General features: G+C 67.8%; 8 protein-coding genes across 8 annotated transcripts in view; 2 read left to right on the forward strand and 6 right to left on the reverse strand.

Moving 5' to 3' along the window:
* Nucleotides 1-2,670: 2,670 nt before the first annotated feature.
* Nucleotides 2,671-3,879, reverse strand: CHLNCDRAFT_17567 (hypothetical protein; the record flags this gene model as incomplete). Its single annotated transcript, XM_005845599.1, has 3 exons — nucleotides 2,671-2,787; nucleotides 3,067-3,234; nucleotides 3,709-3,879. Coding segments are annotated over 3 exons (456 nt in total), but the record flags the coding sequence as incomplete, so codon positions are not given.
* A 2,452-nt stretch (nucleotides 3,880-6,331) lies between these two features.
* Nucleotides 6,332-10,126, reverse strand: CHLNCDRAFT_32109 (hypothetical protein). The gene is made up of 9 exons (XM_005845600.1): nucleotides 9,985-10,126; nucleotides 9,474-9,568; nucleotides 9,104-9,190; nucleotides 8,676-8,820; nucleotides 8,276-8,481; nucleotides 7,853-7,999; nucleotides 7,442-7,582; nucleotides 7,104-7,214; nucleotides 6,332-6,820 (listed from the first exon to the last, which is right to left on the reverse strand). The coding sequence occupies exons 1-9, from the start codon at nucleotides 10,088-10,090 to the stop codon at nucleotides 6,812-6,814; spliced, it is 1,047 nt and encodes a 348-aa protein (XP_005845662.1). The 5' UTR covers nucleotides 10,091-10,126; the 3' UTR covers nucleotides 6,332-6,811.
* A 202-nt stretch (nucleotides 10,127-10,328) lies between these two features.
* On the forward strand, nucleotides 10,329-12,997 carry CHLNCDRAFT_136710 (hypothetical protein; the record flags this gene model as incomplete). The annotated part of the gene is made up of 9 exons (XM_005845493.1): nucleotides 10,329-10,333; nucleotides 10,737-10,829; nucleotides 10,978-11,108; nucleotides 11,255-11,400; nucleotides 11,602-11,763; nucleotides 12,031-12,104; nucleotides 12,261-12,444; nucleotides 12,589-12,739; nucleotides 12,855-12,997. 9 exons carry the CDS (start codon nucleotides 10,329-10,331, stop codon nucleotides 12,995-12,997), a joined length of 1,089 nt encoding a protein of 362 aa, XP_005845555.1.
* A 459-nt stretch (nucleotides 12,998-13,456) lies between these two features.
* CHLNCDRAFT_25675 (hypothetical protein) lies at nucleotides 13,457-14,599 on the reverse strand (the record flags this gene model as incomplete). The annotated part of the gene is made up of 5 exons (XM_005845601.1): nucleotides 13,457-13,663; nucleotides 13,805-13,903; nucleotides 14,126-14,230; nucleotides 14,372-14,437; nucleotides 14,540-14,599. 5 exons carry the CDS (start codon nucleotides 14,597-14,599, stop codon nucleotides 13,457-13,459), a joined length of 537 nt encoding a protein of 178 aa, XP_005845663.1.
* A 582-nt stretch (nucleotides 14,600-15,181) lies between these two features.
* Nucleotides 15,182-16,479, reverse strand: CHLNCDRAFT_136712 (hypothetical protein; the record flags this gene model as incomplete). Its single annotated transcript, XM_005845602.1, has 5 exons — nucleotides 15,182-15,523; nucleotides 15,686-15,775; nucleotides 15,920-15,993; nucleotides 16,137-16,316; nucleotides 16,413-16,479. 5 exons carry the CDS (start codon nucleotides 16,477-16,479, stop codon nucleotides 15,182-15,184), a joined length of 753 nt encoding a protein of 250 aa, XP_005845664.1.
* A 1,183-nt stretch (nucleotides 16,480-17,662) lies between these two features.
* On the reverse strand, nucleotides 17,663-20,439 carry CHLNCDRAFT_136713 (hypothetical protein; the record flags this gene model as incomplete). Its single annotated transcript, XM_005845603.1, has 7 exons — nucleotides 17,663-18,166; nucleotides 18,400-18,505; nucleotides 18,660-18,761; nucleotides 19,055-19,122; nucleotides 19,364-19,410; nucleotides 19,537-19,675; nucleotides 19,963-20,439. 7 exons carry the CDS (start codon nucleotides 20,437-20,439, stop codon nucleotides 17,663-17,665), a joined length of 1,443 nt encoding a protein of 480 aa, XP_005845665.1.
* Nucleotides 20,440-21,645: 1,206 nt separating this feature from the next.
* CHLNCDRAFT_58529 (hypothetical protein) lies at nucleotides 21,646-25,136 on the forward strand (the record flags this gene model as incomplete). The annotated part of the gene is made up of 11 exons (XM_005845494.1): nucleotides 21,646-21,697; nucleotides 21,863-21,933; nucleotides 22,123-22,274; nucleotides 22,470-22,654; nucleotides 22,860-22,936; nucleotides 23,071-23,262; nucleotides 23,539-23,812; nucleotides 23,954-24,170; nucleotides 24,542-24,668; nucleotides 24,857-24,964; nucleotides 25,083-25,136. The coding sequence occupies 11 exons, from the start codon at nucleotides 21,646-21,648 to the stop codon at nucleotides 25,134-25,136; spliced, it is 1,509 nt and encodes a 502-aa protein (XP_005845556.1).
* A 233-nt stretch (nucleotides 25,137-25,369) lies between these two features.
* Nucleotides 25,370-25,530, reverse strand: part of CHLNCDRAFT_53733 (hypothetical protein) — a gene marked incomplete at both ends in the record, with an annotated part of 1,555 nt that continues 1,394 nt past the window's right edge. The window contains one exon of the mRNA XM_005845604.1: nucleotides 25,370-25,491. Coding sequence (XP_005845666.1) covers nucleotides 25,370-25,491 — 122 coding nt within the window. The remainder of the gene's footprint in view (nucleotides 25,492-25,530) is intronic.

Consider the following 25,530-nt stretch of genomic DNA (forward strand, 5'->3'; position numbering starts at 1 on the left):
GACTGCAGGCAACAGCAGCGGCAGCAGCATTAGGAGCTAGCACAGGGAGCAATGGCGGCGGCAGCACCAGCTGGCGGGGCGGCAGGTGGTAGCAGCAGTCGCCGTGGCGGGCAGTGTGCCCGGCTCACCTGGGCAATGGGGCGCCCGCTGTAGTCCTGGCAGGGTCCCCCCATGCAGTAGCCTTTGTCCGAGCTGCACCCAGGAGACCAGCGGTTTTTTTTAGGATGGTGGGTGGGCTGGATAGCGCTCAGCAGCTGCTGCCAGGCTAATGCTTCACCGCCCCCAGCGCAGCACATCATGCACTCGAGCAGCTCAGCTCAAGCAGGCGGCGGCAGGGCGGCGAGCGCCCACGCCCCGACGGCCTCCCCACTCCAACCTGCAGAACTCGAAGCCGGTGCCGCAGTGCCCCCACAGGGAGCAGCAGAGAGTGGCATCCACGCAGATGCCGTTGCCCACGCTGCCGCCACCGCAGAACGCCCCTGCGGCACCATGGCACCCGTGCGGCACGGCTCAGCGCATGCCCGGCCTTGCCACCCGCAACCAGCGGCAGAAGGCAGCCAATCCATGGGTACAATTGCCGGGAAGCAGGCGCGGCGGGGGCAGCTGCCATGCCGAATGGGGCAAACTGGGGTGAGGTGGGGGTGCGTTAGGGTGCACGCCTCTCACCATCAAAGTTGATGTTGGAGCTGTTGACGTTGGTGTTGGTGGAGGTGGGCGGCGGCGGGCGCCGGATCGGGGCCGGCGGCGGCGGGCGCTTGGCCGTGCAGGGGCCGCCGATGCAGGTGCTGCCGCAGTAGGAGCTCGCTGCAGGCGGGGGAGGTGTGTGGTGGTGGGAATAGATAGGGCGAATGTGGGTCGCATGCCTGCTGCTCTCCCATCAGATTGCATGCAGCGCTGGATGCAGTGAACCGCCGTGGCTGCCGCACACCCGCCTGCCGGCAGATGCCCAGCTCTGCCCCCCAGCAGGCGGCAAGGCAGGCCGGGGGCAGGTGCGGCGGCGGCCGCTCACAGTAGCCGCAGCGCCCCGCCTTGTTGCAGCACTTGGTGGCATCCCGGCACGCGCCGGAGCCCACGCGACCAAAGCCGCAGAAGGGCAGGCTCTGCGGCAGGGCAGTGGTGGGGCGGGATGTGCGGTGGGGGAGGTGGCGAGGTGCTGGCCTGGGGACAAGACTGGCAGCAGGCTGGTGGTTGCAGGCATCGTCTGCCTCCTGCTGGCAGGCGGGCAGTGCGAGGCTCACCCCTGGGGGTGACGTTGATGGCGGAGGTGGCCGTGGGGAGGGAAATGGGCGGGGCGGGGAGGGAGACGGGCGGGGAGAGGGCGGCGGCGACGGCCGGGGCCGCGGCGGCGGCGACGGCCGCAGGGACGGCGGCGGCGACGCCTGCACGGCGGGCTTGCCGGCTGCCTGGCACTCCACGTTGTCTGCCCAGTCGCACACCTTGGTGGCCTCGTTGAATTCAAGGCCCTGAGGGCACAGCCGCCAGGACGGCAGCACCCCAGCAGCACACTCGAAAAACGCCTGCGCCAGGCCAGCGGCGGCGGGCGGCATGGCGGCGTGCCGTGATGCGCACGGCAGGGGGCTGCGAGCCGAGACGCCAGGCGGGCAGCGCGGCAGGCTGGCTACCAGGGCGGTGCTAGCTGGCAGAGCGTGCATGGCGCAGCACAGCACAGCACAGCAAGCACAGCAGGCACGGCGCAGCACGTCGGGCGCAGCGCAGACCAGCAGATTGATCAGGGGCAGCCGCACCTGGCAGCCGGCGGCCACGTCTGCAAACATGCCTGGCTTGCCCACCCACTCGCAGAAGCACTTGGCATCGCCTTGCTGGCAGGGAGAGCCTGTGGGCGCCGGCGGCGAGCGCGGCGGGCTGGGGGAGGGGGCGGGGGACGGCGGCGGGCTGGGGAACGGCGGCGGGGACTTGGGCGAGGGCGGCGGGCTGGGGGAGGGAGGCCGCAGGGGTGGGGAAGGCGAGGGCGGGGGGCGCGGGGGCGGCTGCGAGGGAGGCAGGGCGGCAGGGCGTTGGCAGCCAATGTGGGCACAAGCCAGAGTGGGTGGGTGAGCTGAAGTTGCGCGCACCCTAACCGCCTATCGGGAGGGCGGCGCAGGCCTGCCTGCCCGGCAGAGGTGCCGCAGGCAAGCAAGGGCAGCACACGGGCACCCAACGGCTGCACAGCACGCGAACGATGGCGCCCTGGCGGCGGCACAGGGCGGCGCGCAAGGCCGGCAGCGGCAGGCGCAGGGCGGCTGCCGGCGTCTCACGCTGGAGGTTGGCGTGGAGCTTGGGCCCAGGTACGGGCCAGGATCCTCCTGGTACTTGAGCAGGCTCATGATGGTGTCGCTGCTGTCGTCCAGGGAAGCGTCCCACAGCTGTACCGCAGGCGCGCAGGCGGCAGGCGGTGAGAGCAGGCGCCTCGCCTTGCCAAGCTGGCCGGCCCAAGCCAGCCCCACCCTGCCGCTCCCGGGCAGGCGCCGCCGGGCCTCCCATCCAAAGCCCCGCTGTTCCCCGCTGTTTCTTCCCGCCAGCCCGTCCACACCCAATACAGCCACACGACCACACAAGCACCACCCACCCACCCACGAGGCCGCCCAGCCCATACTGCCTCTCCCCGCCAGGCCCAACACACCACACACACGCGCACACCATCAGGCCCACACACACACGTGCAGGCAAACCCACCATGAGGCCGCCCAGACCGCGCTTGCGGGCCGCCAGTATCTTCATGTAGATGGTTTGGGGCAGGTCGAAGGCCACCCAGGTGGACCCGCTGACCATGTAGGCGGCCATGGCGCCCTCGTCGATGGTCACCTGCGGGTGTGGGATACAGGTGGGATACCCCATACGCATAAGAGATACATGTAGGGCAGTGAAAACTGAAAGAAGGCAGGAGGCCCAGGGTGTGCAGGGCAGATGGAGGCTTGGAAGGGGAGGGTTTGGGGGCTGGCAAGGGCAGCGGCACGGCACTCGCGACCGACCGCGCCTAGCGCACGTGACGCAGCCGCCCAGCAGCCGCCCGCAAACCTCCAGCCGCGCGCCCCCAGCGCCCTCCAGCGCCAGCGCCCCGCCCCCCACCTTGGCGCCCTGGGCAATCAGCTGCTTGATTTCCTGCCAGCTCATGTAGCCGGCCTCGCCGGTGCAGGCGCCAGCAGACCCCGGCGACCAGGCCGCCGAGCCCAGCGTGGACTTGGTGCGGTCGGCCAGCGTCCAGGAGCGGCCGTAGGCGCCAATGCCCAGGTTGATCTTGCTGCGGGGGCACATGGGGGAGAGTGTGTGTGTGTGTGTGCGCGTATGTGGAGTGTGGGTGGTGTGGAGGGTGCGTGGGCGAGTGTGTGGGCAGGCACGCAAGGGCGACGGGTGGGTGGGTAGGTGGAGGACAGCACAGCTGCACAGCTGCCTGCCGCCCGCGCAGCAGCAGCGTGTGTGTGCCGCAAGCCCCCGCCCTTGCCCCGCACCTGGGCGGCACCTGCCCCTCGTCAATGTAGTGGCGCAGCGCAGTCTCGATGTCCAGGGTGCCGCCCTGCCGGGTCGGTGGGAAGTGGTTGGGTCAGGTGGGGGGTGGGGGGGTGGTGCAGGCCCCTGGCCACTCCGGCAACGTGCCACTCCAGGCCCCTGGCCACTCCGACACCGTGCCCCGCGCCCACCGCGGCAACGCCCCCATACACAACACATCCATCCACCCAAACACCACCACGTAGTGGTGTGATACCAATGCACAGCGAAAACTACGACAGCACAGCGCAGGCGTGGGCACATGCCCGCACATGGACACAAACACATACACACACCACACACCAGCGGGTCCTTCCAGGGCGTGTGGAAGTTGACGGCCTGGTCCCAGGCGCCGTGGAAGTCGTAGGTCATGATGTTGATGAAGTCCAGGGACTGACCCAGCTGGGGCAGGTCCAAGCCTGGCGAGGAGGGAGGGGCAGGCAGTGGGGACTGTTGTGTGTGGCGGGGATGGTGGAGTGTGATGCTGGAGTGCGTGTGTGTGAGCCTGAGGGAGGGCGGCCCAGGCGGGCGGGCATGCACCAGCGGCCCCCGGCAGGCGCCCAGCCGCCCTCAAACTCGCCAGCCGCAGCACGCCGGCACGCTGCTCAAGCCAGCCAGCCGGGCAGGCAAGCGCAAGCGCGGCCGCCCGGCGCACCCTGCCAGCCGCTGGGCCCCGCGCCGGTGGCCATAGTGAGCAGGTAGCTCTTGCCGCGCCGAGCCACCTCTGCCTTGAACTCTGCAGGGTGGAAGGTACCGGTGTAGGTGCATGGTGGTGGTCTGTGCATTGCGGGACGGGCGCCCAGCAGCGGCAGCAGACAGGATAAATGGAGCAGCAAGCTCTTGAGCCTGGCCTGCCTTTCTTGCTCTGACGGTCCACACTCTGCCCCGGCGGACAGCTGGCCCTCCTCACCCCTGAAGAAAGCCGCCAGGTTGGCCTTGTCCCCGGTGGTACCACCACGTGCCAGATCCCCTGGATACTCCCAGTCGATGTCCAGCCTGCAGGTCCTCATCGCAAGCAGCCAGGCGGGCCAGGGTGTGGGTGCCAGGCAGGCGCCATGCCTGCCCACCTCCCCTGCCTCCCACTAGCAGGCAGCCAGCGTGCGTGCTCCAGAAACACAGCCACCCTTGCATGCCCCAACTGCCAGGACGTCTTCACGGCCAGCCAGCCAGCCACCCATCCAATGCAGCAGGCCGTCCTGCCCAAGCCAGCCAGCCAGCCAGCCAGCCAGCCGTCGCACCCGTCGAAGCCCCACTGCTCCAGGAAGGCGATGCACTTGGAGATGAAGCCCGCGCGGTTGGCGGGCTTGACGGCGTTGGCAAAGAGGTTCACGTAGGAGGACCAGGGCTCGTTCATGCTCCTGAAAGTGGGCCGGCCACAGGGAGGGAGGACGGGGAAGAAAACCAGGAGTAAACGCTATGCATAAACAAGCTGCAGCAGGCCAGCTGCCGGCAGCCACCGCCTCCCGCCGCGCACCAGCCGCCCACGGCGATGAGGACTTTCAGGTCTGGGTTCTTGTTCTTCAGGGCCATGGTTTCCTGGTAGAGGGACACGGTGCCGGGGCTGTCGGGCGAGGGCACATCGTTGTACTCAATGGGCTTGAGGGAGTAGTCTGCGAGCTCGCAGCAGGTGGCCGTGGAGAGGAGTGACGGGTAGAGGTGGAGGAGGTAGAGAGGCATGGAAAGAAGGCGTAGGCAGCAGAGACAGTGAAGGGGGGTGGGGCCTGGGGCTGCATGGCCAATGGCAGCGGGAAAAGCGGCTGGGCGCCGCGTTGAGCCTGCCAGCAACTCGTGGCGGCGCCGCCCGCAGGTCGCGGCGAAGGCGGGTTCACCTGGGTTCATAAAGGCGAAGGCATAGTTGACGTGGGTGCACAGCGTGGCGTTCAGGTTCTTGGGCCTCCAGGGGCAGGGTTTGCCGCCCACGCTGCCCGAGCGATACTGCAGGCGGGCGAGCGGAACGGCATTTGGTGGCATCGGCCCCAGCCTGCAACAGCCGCGGGGCCAATTGCCCTGCTCCTGGCGAAGCAAAGAACTGCGAAGCTGCTGTAATGCTGCTTCCACAGCGCCGAGGCTCGGGGTGTCGGTCAACATGACAGCAATGCAGGCCCATGGCGGCGGCGGCCACGCATGGCGGCGGCAGACAGCGCAGGGCTGCTGGCGGCTGGGGGCAGCTGTCCGGCGGCCTTGCTGCCCGGCGCGAGCTCTTCTCGGCACGCAATTCACCTGCGCCCAGCTGCAGGCAGGTGAAGCGGTGCAGAGGGCGGATCAGTGGGTTGGCCCGCTGCCCCAAGCTGCTCAGGACCGGACTCAGGCCACAAGCACACCACCCCGCAGCAGTCCCCTACTTCGTGATGTAGCACACTTGTCGCGCACGGGTCGCGGTTACGGCCCTGGCTGCACACAGCAGCAGGGCCGTAACAGCAAGCGTCCTCCAAGCCACCATGGCTGCTGAGCCCAGATGAGGCGCCAGGGAATGCAGGCGGGGCATGGGTCGCTGCTGATCGGTTCGCCTGCGAGCGTTACGACTGTCGTGCTCTCATGCTGCGCCACGTGTCATTTTCAACTGTTGAAATGGCAAGGCGAGGGGCCTGCTGGAAAGATAATCAAACACCCACATGATGATCTCGCCTGGCTCCAGCTGAGCGCCCACTGCTGGGCATGATGGCAGCGAGTCTGTGCCGAGCGGCATTTCTGCAGACTGCTGCTTACCCAGCCCATCAAGGAGAGCACAAGCACCGGGTGTTGGGGAGGTTCGCCATCGACGGGCGGGTCCAATCCCAGCCACACACTTCCAGACTGATTTTGTTGACATCAGCTAAACAGACCCCGGCAGCACTCTCATCGGCGAGCTGCCTCGAGGCTTTACACACAGTATCAGTTAGTTCTCATTTCATGGGGTGGCTGGTAGGTATACATGCATGGACAGATGATGCAGGGCACAGCGCACCAGGGAGGAAAGGGTCCGACCGCAAGCTGACGGCAAGGGGGGGAGGGAGAGGAGTGCAGGCGGGGGAAGAGGTGGTGTGGTTGCAGAGAGTGCGCCCAAAGCAACACCCTCACACCAGAGGCGGCTGCAGAGCGCCCCCAAAAACAAGCAAAGCGCAGAGGTAAGGGCGCCCTGGCTCGCCGCGCTGCGGCAGCGTAGGGGCGACGTGAGGGCGGCCCGAGGAGAAACCGAGGGAGGTGAGGCCGGGCGCCTCACTGGAGGGATGAAGCAAATGAAATGGGGGGTAGTGCGGCAACGGGGGCCGCTCCAGAGCCGCCTGCTGAGCTGTCACACGTGTCACACAGGGTACGAGGTGGGGGCCAGGCGACAGGCAGGTCCAGCTGCTTACGACACCTGCGGGCAGGAGGGCGGCGACCAGCAGCAGCGGGGGTCAGCCAGGCAGCCGCAGCTGTATTCCAGGCCAGCAGCAGCCGGCAGCCCGCAGCCAGCCCCGCGCCGCCCCCGCCTCGGCACCCCAGCTGCCGCCTCCGCCCGTCCGCCCCTTGCCCGCACGCCGCTGCGTCACGCTGCGCCACCATCCCGCCCCTTCCCTGGACCCCTGCCACCGCGCCTCCTCTCCAGACCACTGCCACTGCTCCCTGCCAGCCCCACCCCACCCCACCCCCACTGTGCCGACCTCTGCGGTGCCGGCGGTGAAGCCCGGGTTCTCGTAGCGGTAGCGCCCGTCGGGGCCGATACCAAAGCCCTTGGGGTCAGCAAACACATTCTCCAGCAGCTGGCTCATGTCCTGCGGGGGGCAGGCGGGCAGCGGGCAGCAAGGTGGGTGAGGCGCGGCCCGGGCCGCTGGGTCTGGCAAGCCTGGGCCCGGCTTCGCATCCCCGACCCTGCGCGGCCTCGAGCTTGGCACATAACAGCTCGCAGCAGCGGCGGCCTGGCGAGCAGCAGCCGTTGGTACCCTCAGCGGCCACGCACACACCACGCACACCTCCACCGGCGGCCCCCCCAGCCGCTCACCGGCTTGGGCGAGTTCTCCGCATACTCCACACAGTCGTCCACCACCTCCTTCACCTTGGCCTCCAGCGCCTTGATGTCGCTCTCGGTGGCCAGGCCGTTGGCGACCATGTACTTGGCAAACTGGGGGATGGGGTCGCGGGCCTGGACGGAAGGGCGGGGCGGGGCAGGGCAGGGGAGCAAGCAGGGAGGCGGCGTCAAGCCACTCGGCAAGGTACAGATCTGTAGTGGCAGGCAGCCACTGGCCGCATGGCAGCAGCAGCCGCAGCACGGCACCGGCCAAGCAGCAGCCCATCCGAAGCAGCAACAGCAGCATACAGCAGCATCCCAGCAGCAACAGCAGCACACATAGCAGCAGGCCAGCAGCAGCACACCGCCCCAGCAGCGCCACCACCCACCCACCCACCCACCCACCGCGTAGTGCTCCTTCTCCTCCTTGCGGCGCAGCTCATCCGGGTCGGCCAGCGAGTGGCCGCGGTAGCGGTACGTCTCCGCCTCAATCAGGGTGGGGCCCTCGCCGCGCCGCGCCCGCTCTACAGCCTCCATGGCCACCTCACGCACCTGCACCGCGGCAGTGGAGGGGAGAGGAGGGGCAGGGGAGGCAGGGCAGAGGGGGATTGGACGGTTGAGGCTGGGCTCTGGGCCCGCACAGGCCAAGATCGGCGGAGAGATGCACGCCTGCCCGCTGCCGCACCCGTGCTGCCCGCGTCGGCGCTGCCCCTCGCCACACTCTTCGCCATGCGCCAGCCACGCCACGCCAGCGCCCCACACCAGCCGCTGCCGCCACACCGCACACCACCAGCCTTCCCGCCACCGGCCTCCCCGCCCGGCACCCGCCTTCATCACATCCATGCCGTCCACGTGCACGCCCGGCATGCCAAAGGCGGGGCCCTTCTTGTAGATCCACGGCTCATTGTCGGCGATGCCCGAGGGCGCGGTCGCGCGCGGATGGTTCATGCCGATGGCCCACTTGTTGTTCTCCACCACAAAGATGCAGGGCAGCTTGTAGAGGGTGGCCATGTTGAGGGACTCGTAGAACTGGCCTGCAGGGCGGTACACGTGGCGGTACACGTCGGCGGCGAGCGCGCGTGGCGTGTGCCAGCAGGCAGCGGCAGGCAGGCGGCGGGGGCCCCTGAAAACGGCTTGAACCCAACGCCCATTGGGAGCGGGACCCGGACCCGGCGCACACACGCCCGCCCAACCGCGACTAGGCAAAGTGGGAGCGGGGGGTACGCACCGACGTTGCAGGTGCCGTCCCCGAAGAAGTTGACCGCCACTCGGTCGTCGCTCTCGTTGCCCAGCACGCGCCGGCTGTACGCAACCTGGTAGGCGGCGCCCAGGCCGATGGGGATGCCCTCGCCGATGAAGGCATACCCGCCCAGCTGCAGGGAGGCAGACAGGCAGGCAGGCGGGCAGGTTAGGGATGGCGGTCGCGAGGGCGCGGCACCGTGCAGGGCAGGGGAGGGAGGGAAGGCAGGGAGGCAGGTGGGCAAGGGTGCGTGAGAAAGGCGGGAGGGGCGCTCGAGAAGACACGCGGTGGAAAAGAGGCGTGAAGGGTAGCGCAGGCATACAAGGGCCGGCGGCTGCCAGCGGCTGGCTCCCTCGCTGTTGCTCCCCAGCTGCGGCGGAGCGATACTCAGCGCAGCGCAGCGCAGCGCGGCGCACCAGGCCGTGCTCGCGGTCGAACAAATGCATGGAGCCGCCCTGGCCGCGCGACACGCCCGTCTTCTTGCCAAACAGCTCGGCCATGACCTGAGGGCACAGGGCAGGGCAGCGCAGGCAGAGCAGGCGGCTTAGCGAGCGCAGCACAGCAGGTACAGCGCGGTACGCTACATCGCGGCACAGCTGGCTGGCTGCCCAGCCCAGCCGGGGCTCCGGCTGAGCAGTCCAGCGGCGCGTCCACGCCCCGCACCCCTCGCTGCCGGCTGGGTGGCTAGGCCGAGCTGCTGCCGCTGCGGCTGCTGCAACTGCTGCCGCTGCGGCTGCTGCAACTGCTGCCGCGGTGTGGTGTGGCGGGCGCGTGCCGCCGGTGCACCTTGCGGGCGGACACCCCCTTGGACAGGGCGTGCACGTGGTCGCGGTAGGTGGAGGAGATGAAATCGTCCTTGCGCAGGCACGCCTTGATCACGCCTGCGGCAGGCAGGGAGACGCACGGCGCGGGCACGGTTGCGTGGGCGTGCGAGCGGCGGCTGGGGGTGCGGCTGGCCTGGTGGCGGCGGACCGTTCCAGGAGTGGCGGAAGGGGCACAGTCTCATTGCGCGCGTCTGCTGCCTTGGTGCGACAACTGCCTCCAGCGCTGGCGGAGGGCAGGCAGGCGGGCGGCCAGCCCGGCTGGCAAACTGGCGCTACGGCCGCGCTCGGACGCGGCACGTGGCAGCACCGAGCGCCGCCAGAAAACAATAACCGCTGTGCCAGATTGGGCGCTGGTTGGCTGGCGGTGCTTTGCGCTCCCAGCAGCGGCAGGCACGGCTGCAGTCAGGAGGCAGGCAGCGCAGCAGGCGGCAACGGGCTGCCCGGCTGCCACGCCGGCGGCGGCGGCGGCGCACCAGTGGACACCGCCTCCTGGCCGGAGTAGAGGTGCACGAAGCCAAACATCTTGCCGCGGTAGTACATTTGGGCGCACATCTCCTCAAACTCGCGGCCCAGAACCATGTCAGAGTAGAGGGCTGCTGCGTCCTCTGGGCTGATCGGCACGCCGGCCTTGCCGGCCTTGCCAGCCGCCGGCTTCACGGGGCTGGCGACGGCCGCAACATGCAGGGCACGCCTGTGGCGCCGCTGCTGCCGCTGCACGCTGCACCTCACGGGGGCCAGCACCCGGCTGCTTGTGGAGGCCAGGGGAGCGGCCATCCTGTCCGCCACCACGGCTGCAGCAACTCCACACACGGCCGCCATGTTGTGCAGACGACTGCGGGGGAAGGAGCGCCGACAGCAGTTCACATGCACCAACTCAACCTTCTTGCCCGGGATGGCGAGGAGGGCAATGCGGGGACGCGCATTGCTCCTCGTGATCGCTCCCTGCAACTCACAGGGTGTGGTTGGAAGGTCTCTGAGCCCCGCCAGCCGCTCCCCGCCACCATCGTCCACCAAGTGCCAGCGGCGATGGCTGGTGTGCCAGAACCCCTCCTGGAATCCTGGGACATCGCCACGAAGACAGTAGTCATCACGGGCAGCACCAACGGCATTGGCAGGCAAGGAATGGAAGCGCAGCGGCGGCGGCCGGCGGCGGCGGCTCGCTGCCCGCCCGCATCGCCCCTTCCAGCATTCTGGCGCTCCCTTCCGACCTGCCCGCATCGTGCAGGGAGGCGGCCGCCCAGCTGGCAGCCAAGGGAGCCCATGTCGTGCTGGCCTGCCGCAACCTGCCGCTGGCGGAGCATGTGGCGCAAGACATCAGGTGCGCCACCCGCTCAGTGGCCCTCTGGCGCTCCCCAACCACGCAGCATGCCGAGATGCGGCACCCCCCTGCTGCGGCACGTGCTCCCAGCACAGTCGCCGCCGCCGCCGTCCCCACCCGCCGTCACGTGGTCCCATGCCCCGCGCAGGCGGCAGCACCCGGGGGCACGCGTGGAGGTGGGGCCCCAGCTGGACCTGGCCTCGCTCGAGTCGGTGCGCCAGTTTGCGGCGGCATACAAGCGCACGGGGCAGCGCCTGGATGTGCTGGTGAACAATGCGGGTGAGTATGGAGGGCGAGAGGCCCCAGCAGGAGGGCGAGAGGCCCCACCTCAGCTGTGTGGCGGAGGAGCGGTAGGCACGGGAGGGAGGCCACCCCCCAGCGGCTGCCGAATGCCTGCGGGCGCTTCCACCCGGCCCGCCGCCCAGGCTGCCTGGCGCTCGCAGGCACCAACTACCAGCGGCCGTGGCACACGCCCGAGGGTGTGGGCGGCCTATGCTTGGTCAACTTCCTGGGGCCCTACACCCTCACCCGCCTGCTGGAGGGCGCGCTGCAGCGGTCGGCGCCGGCGCGGGTGAGGCGGCAGGTGGCCGGCCGGCTCCCAGGCTGTGGCACGGCGCCCATCGCAAGCCAGCAACAGCTGGGCGCCCCTGCTCTGGGGTGTGCTCCGCCTGCCTCTGCCTTCCACCCGCCTGCCTGCCTTTTCAAACCTCCCTGGCTGCCTTTTCACACCTCCCCGCCTGCCTTCCTGCCTTTGCACACACCTCCCCGCCAGGTCATCAACCTCTCCTCAGTGACCCACCGCTATGGCTGGGTGGGCGACGCGGGCAAGTTCCTGCAAAGCTGGAGGCCGGGCAGCTACTACCCATCCACCAAGCTGGCCAACGTGCTGTTTGCCTACGAGGCGCAGCGCCGCCTGGGCCAGCACGGCGTGCAGGTGCGGGCCGGGCTGCCTGCTGGGTGTGGTTGGCGGCCGTGCGGCGGGCTGGGCGGGCTGTCGGCGCCTGTGCACTGTGTGTTTGTCCGTGTGTGTATATTGTTCGAGTGAGTAGATGTTCACAGGCGGTGTGTGGGGCCCTTGGCTGGATGGGCGCAACGCCTCCCCGACTCTTGCTTTCTTGCCGGCACACTGGCGCGGCTCAGTGGGTGGCGCGCCTCCTCACCGCCGCCCGCCTCGCCTGCCTGCTGTGTGCCTGTCCCGCAGAGCTGCGCGATTGACCCAGGCGGCGTGGCCACCAGCATCTGGGAGCACTCCATGTTTGCCAAGCCGCCATTCAGGTGAGGCGCGGGAGGCATGCGCCTTTCGCACCCTGCCATACCACGAACAGCTTTGCTGGCCCCTTGTGTTCAGTGCCTTGTGGCTGCCACAACCTGGTGCATGATTGCAACTCCTGCCCGCCTCGCCTGCCCGCTCCTGCCCGCCTCTTCGTGCAGCTGGGTGATCAACAACATCTATGCGCCTGCCAGCGACGGCGCGGCAGCCGTGGTGCATGCCGCCACCGTGCCCTGGGGCCAGGACCGCGCCGCGGCGGCCGCCATCAACGCGCGCTGGGCGGGCCGCGGCAGCGGCAGCGGCAGCCGCCACACCTCGGCCGCACGGCCGCTGCCAGACCTTCGGGTGAGGGATGCCAGCGTGGCATGGCGTCCTGGTGCACACAGCTTCCTGGGCTGGGCTGGGCTGAAGCAGAGCAAACACCAAGTTGTAAACTTCCTCCCTGACCCCCTTCACCTCCCTCCCTGGCCCGCCAATCCCCGCCTGCAGTACTACGCCCGAGGCCTGTTTGCGTCCCCGCTCGTCACCAGCTGGCGAGGCACGCCCCGGCGAGGGGCGGCGGACAGGCTGCGGGAAGGGGCCTGGGGGCTGGTCACGCTGGTGCACAGCCTGCTGGACTGGCCGCTGCGCAACCTCAGCAGTGAGTGTCCTTTGCCCTCCCACCGCTGGCTGTGCGCTTCCCCCCACTGTCTCAACAGCACAGCACGTCACCTGCTCGCCTGCCTGCCGCGCTCTGCCCCTTGCTCGTGGCGCAGGCGGGCGGCTGTGCAGCGGCACGCGCTGCGTGCCCTCGGCGCCCCTCACCTATGATGCCACCCTGGCGGCGCAGCTGTGGGACCTGTCCGCAGACGCCGCCCAGCTGCCGCGAGAGTGTGCCGTGGTGGCGGGCAAGCGGTGATGCGGGCTCCGCCTTCCCTGCTGCTGCAATCGGTCGCACCCAGGCTGCTGCTTTGCACTGCACCTCGACACTGATCATCGACATTCTTTCCTTCGGTGATGAAAACTGCTGTTGTTACATTGACTGACAATGAATAATTTGTGCAGAGCGGCAATGTGAAAGTAACTTCTGAAGGGAGAAGGGGGAACCAGAGCAGGGAACTAGCGGAGCAGCAGCAGAGGGGGCGGGGAAAGCGGGAGAGACAAGCAGCAACAGAAGGCAGCAGCAAGCGAAGCGGGAGCGACAAAGCGGGAAGCAAGGCCGCCAGCAATCGGGGCGAGCAGCGTGCAGGCGGCTGGCTGCTGAGCAGCGCTGGTTGACGGGCGAGTACGGGCCGCCCTACAGGTTGGTGCCCAGGCAGCGATCCACCATCTGCACAAAAGGAAAGCACCAGCTCTTACAACAACCATTGCCCAATCTTCAATGCTGCAGGCTGGCAGCCCAGTCTTCCATGCCAGCGGACAGGCAGGCAGCAGCGTGTGCACCGGTGCAGCAGCAGGCGGCAGGCAGGCGCGCCTGGGTGAGGTTGGGGTTCTCCAGGGCCGCCGCCACCCGCTCCTTGTCGCTCAGCTGCTTGTTCACCGCCGCCTCGCTGGCGTGGCTGCCTGGAGACAGCAGGATGTCGGCCTGCGCAGCAGCAGCAGCATCCCACAGCAGCGGGCGGGTTGCCGCGACGCTGGGGCAACAGCAGAGCAGCTGCGGCCAAGCGTGTTGCAGCAGCCCGTCCAACAGGCAGCCAGATGCAAGCGAGGGGGCTCGCTGCCGCACCTTGAACCGCGGCGGCAGCGCCCGCAGCAGCTTGACGCGTATGCACAGCCCGATCAGCGTGGCCATGCTGCAGTGCTCCACGGTGGGCGTGAACTGCACCTGCACCCGGCAATGGCGGCGGCGGCGGTGGTCATACGGCGGCAGCGGGCAGCGACCAGCAGCTCCCGCTGCAATGCCTGCTGGTGCAGCGATCAGCAGGGTTACAGCTGCTGCATTCGCCGGCAGCTGGCATTGGGCTCCTGCCTGCTACAGCTGGCTCAGCGCTGCTGGCGCGCACACGCCTCTCTGCCTCCACACCAGACCCGTGCCACAACCGCCCACCTTGACCGTGCCAGCCGCATCGTCCACCTCCACCTGCTCCTCGGTCACCACATTGAGCTGCTCCAGGGTGTAGGGGTGCTCCGGATCTGTGATGTCGCGGATGTGCTGCAAACCCCAGGGCCCCAGACAGGAAGGTGGTGCGGTATGCAGAGGAGAGGTGGGGCGGGAGGCGGCGGCGGGCTGTCCAGCAGCAAAAGCGCTGTGGCGCTGCCGGCTCCGCCGCGATCAACGACCTCTGAACCTCACTTCGAACACCTCAAGGGAGTCGATAGGCTCCCGCTCCTCCGCATTGTCCGGGTGGGAAGGCGTTCGCTGCAGGCAGGCGCGCGGGGCAAGCGACATGCATCTTCACGCCGTGTGTTGGAGCCTGCACATCCATCAGCAGCAGAGGCAGCCTTCCCCGCTCACCGCAACTCGTCGCCGGGTGGCCTTGCGCTCGTGCACCACTGGAGAGGGGTTGATCAGCTCAGCCATTGTTGGAGAAGCAGCATCCCGGGGCTGTGCCAGGGCGGGAAGTTTCTGCTCTTGGCGCCGACACGTCATCAGGCTCCGTGCTGTGCACCGCTCATCTCCCCCATCCCCCTGTGAGCAAACTCGCCTACATCTGATGTCAGGGTACTGGTATGCAGCAGCTCTAGAATGCAATCTGCCCCATGCCCCCTGCCTCCATGTGCAACCGTATTGCTGAGCTGCCACCCGCCCTGGCGGGACCCGTGCCAGAGAAGAAAAATTACAGCAGATCGATACCTCAAAAGAATAGACGAGTAGAAACACTCAAAGAGTAAAATCACTTGTTCTTACTTAAACTTAATCGATGCATGTCTGTGTCGCAAGTTCCTTTGCGGATGTGCAGACTGTAAACACAAAAAGCAAAAGCATGGGCAAGGTACAGAGCGGAGCGAGAGAGATTGAGCCCACAATGGCGCCAACCACGTTGTGTACAGGATTTTGTTTATCATGCCGCTGCCGGCATGTTCCAGCAGTCAGCGGCTACAGATCAGGCAGGGAGAGGGCTGCGTCTATGCGTGTCGGCCCTTGTCTTCCAAGCTGGCAGCTTCAGTGCTGCCGGCGCAGTGCGCTGGTGCAGCGCACCGCCGCCAGGCACTCCCGCTGGAAGGGCTGCCACACGTTGCGCTCGTACTTGGCGGCGTGGCGGAACAGGATCCAGCGGATGAAGAACGGGATGCCCTCCTGGCGGGCAAACGCGCGGCGCTCTGCCTTGCTCATGGGACGCAGGAAGGCGCCCACGCCCTCGCCGTCCATGCTGCGCATGATCTTCTGCACCACATTGCGCTCAATCTCCTTGGGGGTGAAGTGGCGGCGCATCAGCGGCATCGCCTCCTCCTCCTCATCCCGGAAGTGCTCCTCGCATAGCGCCCGCAGCTGGATGAAGACGGTCTGCGCCAATGGTGAGAGCGAGCGTGCGGTGGTGAGCATGCCACACTGAACAAGCACGGCTGATACACATCCGGCACCCTAGCGGCTGCAGCGTGGGCATGCAAGGAGGAGGTGCACATGAGCCAGCACACGGCAGCCTGCAGCAGGTGTCGGCAGGCTCACCTCTGCCTCCACCAGCAGGTTGCGCTGCACTGCTGGGTTGGTGCTGGCCAGCAGCTTCTTGGTGCCCAGGTCAAAGCGATCCATCAGCGCCTGCCAGCAGGGAGCAGCACAGGGCGAGCAAGGAGCCTGGTCAAATGAGGGCAGGCGCGGCGTGTGTACAGCTGTGTACATGCGCGCCACTTGCAGCCGGATGACCCAGCTCCAGCGCCATCACCCACCCCAGCCTCCACTCACCTCCAGCTGGCCGTGGCCTGCCACAATCTTCTCTGGAATTGCGAAGCGGGTGGCCAGGTAGGGCATGGCGATGTCTGCGGCGGCAGCAGCAGCGTGGGAGGAGGGCGCAGCGTGAGCAGCAGGATTAGGATTCCGCCGAGGCACGCCTGCCACCAGCACACACCTTTGGGGAACAGGCTGGATGCTGGTAGCACCCAGGCAAGGGTCCCAAACTCACCATCCTCGTTGCGGTGGTGGTGGTGCAGGAACTTGAGGAAGCAGTAGATGAAGCGGTACGCCCTAGCTGCCTGGGAGCGGGTGATCGCCATGCCGGCGGCTAGCTGCAGCTGGAATGACCTGAGCATGCTGCTGAGGGCTGCAAGGTCGGCGCGCAGGGCGTTGTGGGCGCGGAACCAGCCTGCAGGTGGCGGCAGGGGTGCGCACGGGGAAATGACGCCACCCAGCAAATGAGTGCACTACCGACGCCATTTGCTGGCCCGCCCCCTTCGCTCACCATCGCTCTCCAGAGGGTATGGCCACTTCGAGGTGCAGTCTGCAGCGGGGGTGACCTTCTGAGACATCGATGGCTGTGATGGGTGTGGGTGGCGAGCTGACGAGTCTGCAGAGAGCAGCCGGGGCAAACTCAGTGCCAAGTGGGCGGGCGGCGGCGGCCCGAACATCACTCGGGGCAAGCGAACCAGCTGGCCCCCATTCAGCATCTGCGCCATTTGTGTCCGATACAGGGGGATGTAAGGCAGGAGAGCAGGAAATGAGGGGCACCTGGCTAGCGCTTTTGGTACTACACTATGGGGTGCAGGGGGAGAGCAGCGAATGAAATGAATGCAATGGCCATTGATGGGGGAAACCTTTTCTTCAAGACCTATTGCCCTCGCAATAGGTGAAGGGAAGGGAGAGGGAAGCTGCAAGGGGGCCAGGCTGGCGGTGAAAATGAGGCCCCACATGCCTCCAATCGGCTTCCATCCCCCTTCCTGGGTCGTCTGATGTAAATGATCATCGGGGATGAGGGCAGGGCAGGGAGTGCCAGGCTCGCCGCCAGCCCCTCCTTGCGCTTTCGAATTCATCCCGGCGATGCTGCTTTCTCAAGTACACACACCGCACAGGTGTAGGCAGCGGTGAGGCTGCTTGCGTGCTGAGGCAGTGCCAAGACAGTGCCCTCGCAATAGGTGAAGGGAAGGGAGAGGGAAGCTGCAAGGGGGCCAGGCTGGCGGTGAAAATGAGGCCCCACATGCCTCCAATCGGCTTCCATCCCCCTTCCTGGGTCGTCTGATGTAAATGATCATCGGGGATGAGGGCAGGGCAGGGAGTGCCAGGCTCGCCTCCAGCCCCTCCTTGCGCTTTCGAATTCATCCCGGCGATGCTGCTTTCTCAAGTACACACACCGCACAGGTGTAGGCAGCGGCGAGGCTGCTTGCGTGCTGAGGCAGTGCCAAGACAGCCGCCACGCTGGCGTCGGCAGCTTGGCGGCAGCTGCCGTGGGCGGCGAGAGTGGGCACTCGTCAGCAGGATGAGCTGCAGCTCTGCGGCATCAGTTACAATAATCAAATCTCACAATACAGTCCCGAGTGTGAAAGCTCAGTCAATCAGCCAATAGACAAGTGGAAATAGAACATCAGCGGTCCTGTTGGGGGTTGCGACCATAATGATCAGCAGTAACAAATTACAGTCAAGAGGCTCTGGAGGGTCGCCACCGAGCGCTTGCAGGCAGCCAGCGGCCCTGTCCTAGCCTGCCGGGACCACCAAAGATCAGCCAGTGCCGTCTGCCGCGGCAGGGTCGCTGGAGTGCCCGCTGCGCTGGCTGCCAGGCAGTCCGTCTTGGTGCTGCTGCGCCGGCTGCCCCAATGGGGTGCCGCCATTCAGCAGAGGCATGGCCGCCGCCGCTGCCGCCGTCGACGAGGCAATCGTCACGGCGGCAGCCCTGTCTTGCGGGGAGTGGGGCGCAGGAGGCGGCGCCCCAGCCGCCGCCGCCGCCGCCGCCGCGGCCAGCAGCTGCTGCTGCGCGGCGGCCGCCACCTGCTGCTGCTGCGCTGCGGCCGCCGCCAGGATCGTCTGCAGCTCCATGCCCTTGGAGGCGGTGGCCGCAGCCGCCGCCAGCAGCTGCTGCTGCGCGGTGGCCGCCAGCTGCTGCTGCTGGGACGCGGCGGTGGACAGGATGAACTGCAGGTCGAGGCCCTTGGCCGCCGCCGCCACATTCAGCAGCCCCACCTGCTGGCCGAGCTCCTCCACCCTCTGCTGGCTCACAGACAGCTCCTGCGGCGCGCAGCGGGGCGGGCGCGCGTGGGCGGCGCGGCGCAGCGCGGTGCTGGAGGCATCCGCAGTGCACTCTGCTGCGCGGCGTGACGTGGCGCCCCGCAGTCCAGCGCACACGCACAGGCATGTCCCCGGACCACGCTCGGGCAGGCTGGCTCCCGTTCCCACTTCCTCCCTCCGTCCTCCGTCCTCCCTCCCTCCCCCATCCTCCAGTCCCCCTCCACCCCGCTCACCGACTCGAGGTGCACCACCCGCGCCTGCAGCCCGCTCAGCTCCTGGCTGTGGTTGAGCTCCATGGCCTCGGCCACGCCGTGCATGATGCGCATGATGCGCCACAGGCTGGCCGGGCACCAGGGGAGGGCAGGGGCAAGGGTAAGGGGCACGGCAGGGGGATGAAGACAGAGCAAGGAAGGGCGGCAGGCACACGCGAGTGTCGGTGGGTGCATCAATGCGCGGCTCAACTCCCTGCGCCCACGCCCAGCCTGCGGCGCACCGGAAGAAGATGAGGAGGGAGGCGACCTCCTGTGCCACGCCCCGCAGGCTGAGCTCCAGGGTGAAGGAGATCACCACGATGACCGCATCAAACATGTGCCAGCTGCGGCGGGCGTGGGTGGGGGCAGCGGACGAGAAGTGTGGCAGTTAGGGGGGTGCGCATCAAACACGTGCCAGCTGCGGTGGGCGCAGCCAACAGGCGCGGGCAGGGGACGAGAGGCGGGGCAGTTGAGGGGCGCGCATTGCACACATGTGCCGGCTGCAGCCGCACGGGTGCCACCCGAGACTGGAGAAGAGGAGTACAGAAGGCCGACGAGGAGGGGCAGTGGGATTGTGACGGCCTGGTCCCGGTCGCCAGCAGGCACCCAGGGGACGGCTGTGCTGCGGGCCACCCACCTGGAGTGTGTGAAGTACTTGAAGCCAAAGACCAGCAGCTTGGCCAGCAGCTCAGCATTGAACATGGCCTGCGGGTCGGGGGTCGGGGAAGGGCGAGGCGCAGGAGAGGGCGAGGCGCAGGCACACAGCCAGGGGGTCCAGGTGTGGGGCAGGGTGGGTCCAGGGCTGGGAGCAGGCAGCGATGAGCGGCGGCGCGGCGGTGCCGCGGCCGCAGCAGCTTGATGTGTATGTGTGTATGTGTGCAGGCAGGCTACCGCGCAGGCCGGAAAATCGATCAGGCAGGGGAGGATCGGGCCAGGCGCTACTGACCAGGATGCCGATGGAGGTGTAGGACAGCGCTTCCTCCGCCACATGCACTGCAAAGGGTGGGCAGGGGATGGGATGGCGAGGTGGCGTGATGGCGGCGGTGGCGGCGTGCGAGTGAGTGTGCGCTTGTGGGCTGGCGCCTGGGCCGGCAGGCGCGGTGTCTACCCGCCACCCACCCAGGTGCGGCGCCAGCTCGGGGGAGGGGTAGAAGGAGGAGAGCACCAGCTCTGTGAGCACGATGGCGAGATCAAGCAGTACCAGCCCGATGACTGCATAATGAGCCTCCCGACTTTCCAACACCTCAGCCATGCGGCACTGCGGCAGCAGGGGGCGCAGGAAGGAGGGCCGCGGCAGGCAGCGTCGGCAGGCGAGTGCGGGGCGGCATGGAAGGGCACGCGGCACGCAGCCTGCCGTGTGGGGAGCTCGGCAGAGCGTGGAGTGGGCGGCGGTCGCCGGCGCGGCAGGCGGCGTGGCGCGGCCGGCAGCAGGACTGGTGCCTCCCTCATCGCTCTCATGCCATCGTGCAGGCAAGCGGCCGGCGTCCTGCTGCCGTGGCTGAGCTCAGGCCTCGCCAACCCAGCATCCCAACACCACCACCACACCTGCAGGTTGTGGAAGCGCTTGCCCCACCAGGTGGGGTGCTCCGAGCGCGGCGGCTGCAACGATTCCATCAGGGCGCGGTGCATGGCATCGTGCCACCGCCCCTCGTCGTCGCCGCTGGAAAGAACGCCGCCACGTAGCTCCGCAGGTGCCGCTAGGCTCGCCGCAGCGGCGGTAGTTGCGCCGCCGCCGCCATCCCTGCTGGCAGCCCCCTCTGGCGGCCCGTTTTCATCCTCAAACCCAGCATCGTCGGTGTCCGTGTTGCTCGTCGCTTGGCTGTAGCTGTGGTGGTGGGTGGCCAGGCGGCGGCGGCGGCACGGCAGGTGAGGGCCGAGCGGCGGCAGCGAGTGGGTGTGCTCGGCCGTGCTCGGATGGCCCAGCCGGAAGGAGGGCAGGCATAGGGAGGCTTCCGGCTGCAGGCAGAGTGTGTACAGCAGCAGCACTCTAAAGAGGAAGGAGCGTGCACAGGCTAGCGGCATGGGTGCAGGGGCGAAGGCGGCAAGGCGGGCAGCGGCGGTGGCGGCGGTGGAAGAAGGCCCCGCCCGTCATGCAGCGTCCTGCGCCTGCTGCTGCACTGCCCCTGAGCGCAGTCACGGCATTCTGGCAGCGTGGCGAAGGATTCGGCCGCAGGTTGAACTCACAGCGCGCGCTGGGGTGCGCCACCCTTCCGGCTTCCTCCACCCTGAGCAAGCAGCCGCTGTCCTGAGGCCGCAAGCCGTGCGCCCGGGCGACAGCAGGCCTCGCACCAGGCTGGGTGTCCGGCCTTTCCCCCAAACCGAAACGCTGCGAAGCCCGTAGGCTATCAGCGACATCAGGAGGAAGTGTCGAAGTCGATCTATGCCGCGCCTGTCGGCCCCATGTCTCGTGGCACCGCCCGGCAGCCCGCCAGCTTAGCGGGTCGCAGCGTGCCGCTCAGTGGCCTTCTGCCATTCTAAGCTTCAGCCGGCCACTTGCTAGGCCCTCTCCATACCATTGGCAGGACTTCTGCAAGCCAAATGCATGGCCAGGCCAGCGGCCACCGCCTTGGCACAGCGCAGGCGCAGCCGCTTGACGCCGACGACCCGGCCAACGCCAGCAACGCCGTCCGGGAGGAGAGCGGCAAGGGTGTCAGATCATATCAAGGGCCGTTTGCGCCGCACACACGACACTGGTTTGTTTGCCTGCGCCCGGCAGCGGGCGTTTTGCCTCTTGGAGAGTGCCAGCAACTGCCCCTGCCCTTTTGGTTGCGACTGCTGGTGGCAACAGTGGCTCACCCGCGGAGCCCACCCCGTGGCGCTGTGTGTTTGTGTGATTGCCAACCTGCACACTTGTCTCCAGTGTTTGGTTCTTGCTTGATCCCGCGTCAGCCCCCTTGCATGCAAGCAACTTAAGCTTGCACCCGCGGCGGCGTTGGCGGGATCTGGCGGCCGCGCCCCATCCCGCTCCCATCTGACGGCGTGCACGTCCTGCCCTTCCCGCCTCCCCCGGCGCTTGCCTGCTTCTTTGATTTGCGAGTAAAAAGTGCACAGACCGTTGAACAAGCCGCCATTGGGTCGGCGTAACTTGGACGTGCATTGGACGGGGGACGCGCCCCGGGGCTGGAGTCTTTCTGCACGCCTCTGCAGCTTCAACTGGGCTAATCTAACGCAGACAGGGAGACGATCTTCCGCCCGTGACTGCGGGAGTCGCAACCAGTGCTGCTGGCCATGAACACACGAGCATTCGCGCTCCCGGTTCTGGGCTTGCTGGCGCTGGCCGGTGAGTGCTTGCAGAGGGAGTCACGGTGCCGGCATGCCAGCCGCTGTCTTGCTGGGGCGGGAGCCGCCGCCGCCCGCCGCTCTACCGCTGGTTAATGGGGGCAGGGCTACGCACCACCGCCCACAAAATTCTCCGTCGCCCGCTGCACCTCCCACGCTGGCGCAGCCTGGACGGCACACGCATGCAGCTCCGCCAGCTATGCCGACGGCAACAAAGTTGTGTCTGCCCGCAACATGGTGCGCGACAACGCCATGCGGCAGCCTTGCAGCCAAAGTATGCCAGCATAGGCGCCTCCTTGCCCGCCGCCGCCTTGCCCCGGCCCGCGTCGCGCCCCCCACCTGCCAGCCCGGCCCCGTGTGCACCCGGTGCCGCACCACCGCAGATGCACACACAATCCTTCCTTCCCGCCCTGCTCCGTGCCTCAGGACTTTGCGTCGCTGCCGCCGCTGGCGCTGTCGTGGGTGCCAAGCGGGGTCAACAACCCCTTCATCCCGGTGACCGGGACCAACACGTACAGCACTCTGGGCAGGTCCTACAAGCGCAAGTACAACTACGTCTGTATCTCCCCCGCCCGCAAGTGAGCCCGCCAGCTGGCAGTTTGGTGTGGGGGCGGCAGGACGATGCCGGTGCCCCCAGGCTCGGGCTGGGTAGCGGGCCGCGGGGGACCCCCCCCCGTCAGCGGCAGCCTCGGGGCTGGCGGTTGGCAGCGGTGCCTCAGCCCAGGCCCGCCCACCGGCTCTCGTGCCCGCCCGCCCGCGCCCTGCGCCCACAGGCTGATGTTTGATGCCGCCGCACTCGTCTTCCCGCTCATCAAGCAAGTGTCCATCAAAAACTGGCCCGGGGTGTGCAACGACGGCGTGAACAGCGCGGGGCTGGGCATGTCGCTGCAGTGGCAGCTGGACACGCCGGGCGTGCCCGCGTACAACAAGTCGCAGCCGGGCCCCGCCATCGACCAGGGTGGGTGCTCTGCGGCCAAGCTGGCTGGCCCGGGGGGGATGTACTGGAGGGTACGATGAGGGGCGGAGGAGGGGCCTGCGCTGCGCGCAGCCCGGCCTGCTGCGCACCGTGCCGTCGGCGGGACGCCGGCGGTGGAGCCGCGGCGGCGAGGCTGCCGCTGGGCTGGTCGCCCACTCCCTTGCCCTTGTGCTTTGCTGGTGTGCAGGCGACGTGCTGCAGTACATTCTGGCCATGTTTGGGACCGTGGCGGAGCTGAAGGCCGCCTTCAACAACGGGCTCCAGGTGGGCGCCTGCTGCCCGCCTGCCACACGGGCCGCCGCCGCCGTCCACCGCCAGTGCGCCACCCGCACACGCAGGCGAGCGCACGCACCCACGCTCCCACCCACCGCCTCGCTCCTGTGCGTGCCCCCCTGCAGATCACCTGGAACCCGCTGTTCAGGCCCGCCTCCATCATCGGCTTCAAGAAGCCCTACGTGCCCTGCCACTATGGCGTGTGGGACCGCTACAACCAGTCGCTCGTGCTCGAGTTTGGCCCCAACGGCCTCAACGTCTTCACCAACACCCTGGGGGTGTTCACAAACAACCCACTTTTTCCGCAGCAGATGCAGGTGAGGGTCAACATGCGCTGCGCTGTGCATCTGTGGCTGTGTATGTGTGATATGCGTCTGTCGGCGTGGGTGGGTGGCGGCGTGGGATGCGGAACACCGCGTGCTGCCACCGGCCACGCCGTGCTAGGCAGCCGGGCTCAGGCTGGCTGCCCCGCCGTCCCGCGCTGCGCCCACCCCGTGCCCAACCCCGCCGCCTGCCGTCGCGCCCGCCCGCGCCCACCCACGCCCGGCCCTCACCCCGCCCTGCCCCGCCCGCCGCCTGCCTGGACCCTGCAGTACTACAATGCCTGGACGACCAAGATCACCTCCCCGCCCTACTCGGTGCCCCCCCTCAACCCCACCATCCACGGCACCACCTTCTACCCGCCCCCCGGCTCCTACAACTCTTCAGACCGCTTCACCCGCCTCGCGGTGCTCAAGTATGCGGCGGGGCGGGCGCCGTGGCACGCCGCCACAGACCCCATCTCCCCCGGCTTTGCCCTGAAGAGCAGCTCCAACCCCGCCCTCATCACCGCCCTCGACCTCATCCAGTCCGTCTACCTCCCCAAGGGTGGGTGGTGGGGCGGCGGCGGCAACCTTGCACGGCGGCGGCCGCCGGCCACATCGGCACATGCCGGATGTGCTGCCCACACGGCACGCTGCGCACCCCTCTCAACAGCGCCCGCGCCCGCCCCCTCTCCCCCGTGCGCAGGCGTGGACGACAGCGGCGGTACCGGCCCCAAGGAAACCGACTGGACCATCTTCACCACCCTGCGGGACCACACCAAGGCTGTCTACTACTGGCGTGTGGCCAACAGCCCCCGCTGGAGCAAGGTGTCGCTGCGGCGGGTGGACTGGGCAACTCTGCGCAGCCAGAAGAAAGTGGGGGCGCGCCTGATGGTTGGGTACCCAGAATGGGCGGACGACAAGTCGAATGGTTGGGCCTGACCCCCGACCATGCGCCCGCGCCCCGCGGACAGTGTATTGACTCCTGCCCCGTTGGAACCCTCTTGTTTTGTTTGATGGGGCCAGACCACCACCGCCTTTTCCACGAAACTTGTGCGTGCCCCTTTTTCATCTCACCATTGCACTGGTGTTGACGTTCCAGCTGTTACGACTGACCAGCGGAAGCGCTGCCGGCGGCGGCGGCCGTGTACATCAGATGGCACGGTACATTGCCCGAGAGCCACACCCATGGAACGCATGCACATTGCACCCTCTCACCTACTAGTCCAAAGCCACAATCCGTGCGCCGCTCCTTGCCGCCCAGAATGCTGGCCCTCTCTCACGCCGTTTGCAGCGCCCCGCTGGCAGCCACCGTGCCCAGGGCGCGGGTCCAGGCACGGCGCAGCGTCAGGGTGTCCGCGGCTGCCAGTCAGAGCGCCCCAGAGTCGACCTGCGACCTGGAATGCCCGCTCCTGCGCGGGGTGAGGCCCTCTACCAGGCGGCCGTGGCGTGCAGGCCTCACAGCAGGGCAATGTGCAATGCGCTGAGGCTGCCCGCCGAGCCCCAGCCACCGGTGGCGGGCGGCGGCTGTGGTGACCCGCCCCACAGCAGGCTTTGCTGCTCCACTGTTTCTATCTTGCAAGCCCACCCAACTGACTGACTGCTGCAGGCCCCCGGCAAGACCTCCTGCGTGCACCCGGGCCGGCCCGTGAGCAGCGCCTGCGCCGACTGCCCTCGTAAGTCGCGCATGGCGGCGATGGCCAAGAGCAAGTGTGTGGTGAGTTTCGGCTCCTGTGCTGGCAAGATTTCTGTAGCGCTGCTGCCTGCAAACTAGCAGAGGTGTTTCGCAGGGTGCAGGCAGGCTAAAAACGGCACATGTTCCTTCCTTGCCGCAGCACCCGGGCCGCCCCATCTCTCAGGCCTGCCCAGACTGCCCCCGGCGCAAGTGAGCGACAATCGCAGCCTTGGGCAGCGGCCTGAGGCAACGGCCCAGCTTGCACCACCCCAAAAATGAAAACCACGAGAGGAGGAATTTCATCCAGGATTTACAGTTTTCTTTCCAGCATTTCATTTCATTGATTCATCAGGCCAACCCAATCTGACGCTTCTTCCGCTATGGTAACCCGAGCCACCCACGCCCGTGCGCCATAGCCCTCACCAGCTCGCAGCCACTCTCGCTTGCTCAAGCTGCAGGCGCATCCGGCTTCAGGCCGGCAAACAGCCCCTTGAGCTGCTGCGCCAGCGGCGCCGGCGCCTCAGCGGGCTTGCTCACGAGCTCTAGCGTCACGTTCTTGGCCGCCGGGTCTGCACAGCAGAGGCCGGGGGGGGGGGGGGGGGGGGCTC

The sequence above is a fragment of the Chlorella variabilis genome, assembly GCF_000147415.1.
Source record: "Chlorella variabilis unplaced genomic scaffold CHLNCscaffold_17, whole genome shotgun sequence".
In the NCBI taxonomy this organism is placed as follows: domain Eukaryota; kingdom Viridiplantae; phylum Chlorophyta; class Trebouxiophyceae; order Chlorellales; family Chlorellaceae; genus Chlorella; species Chlorella variabilis.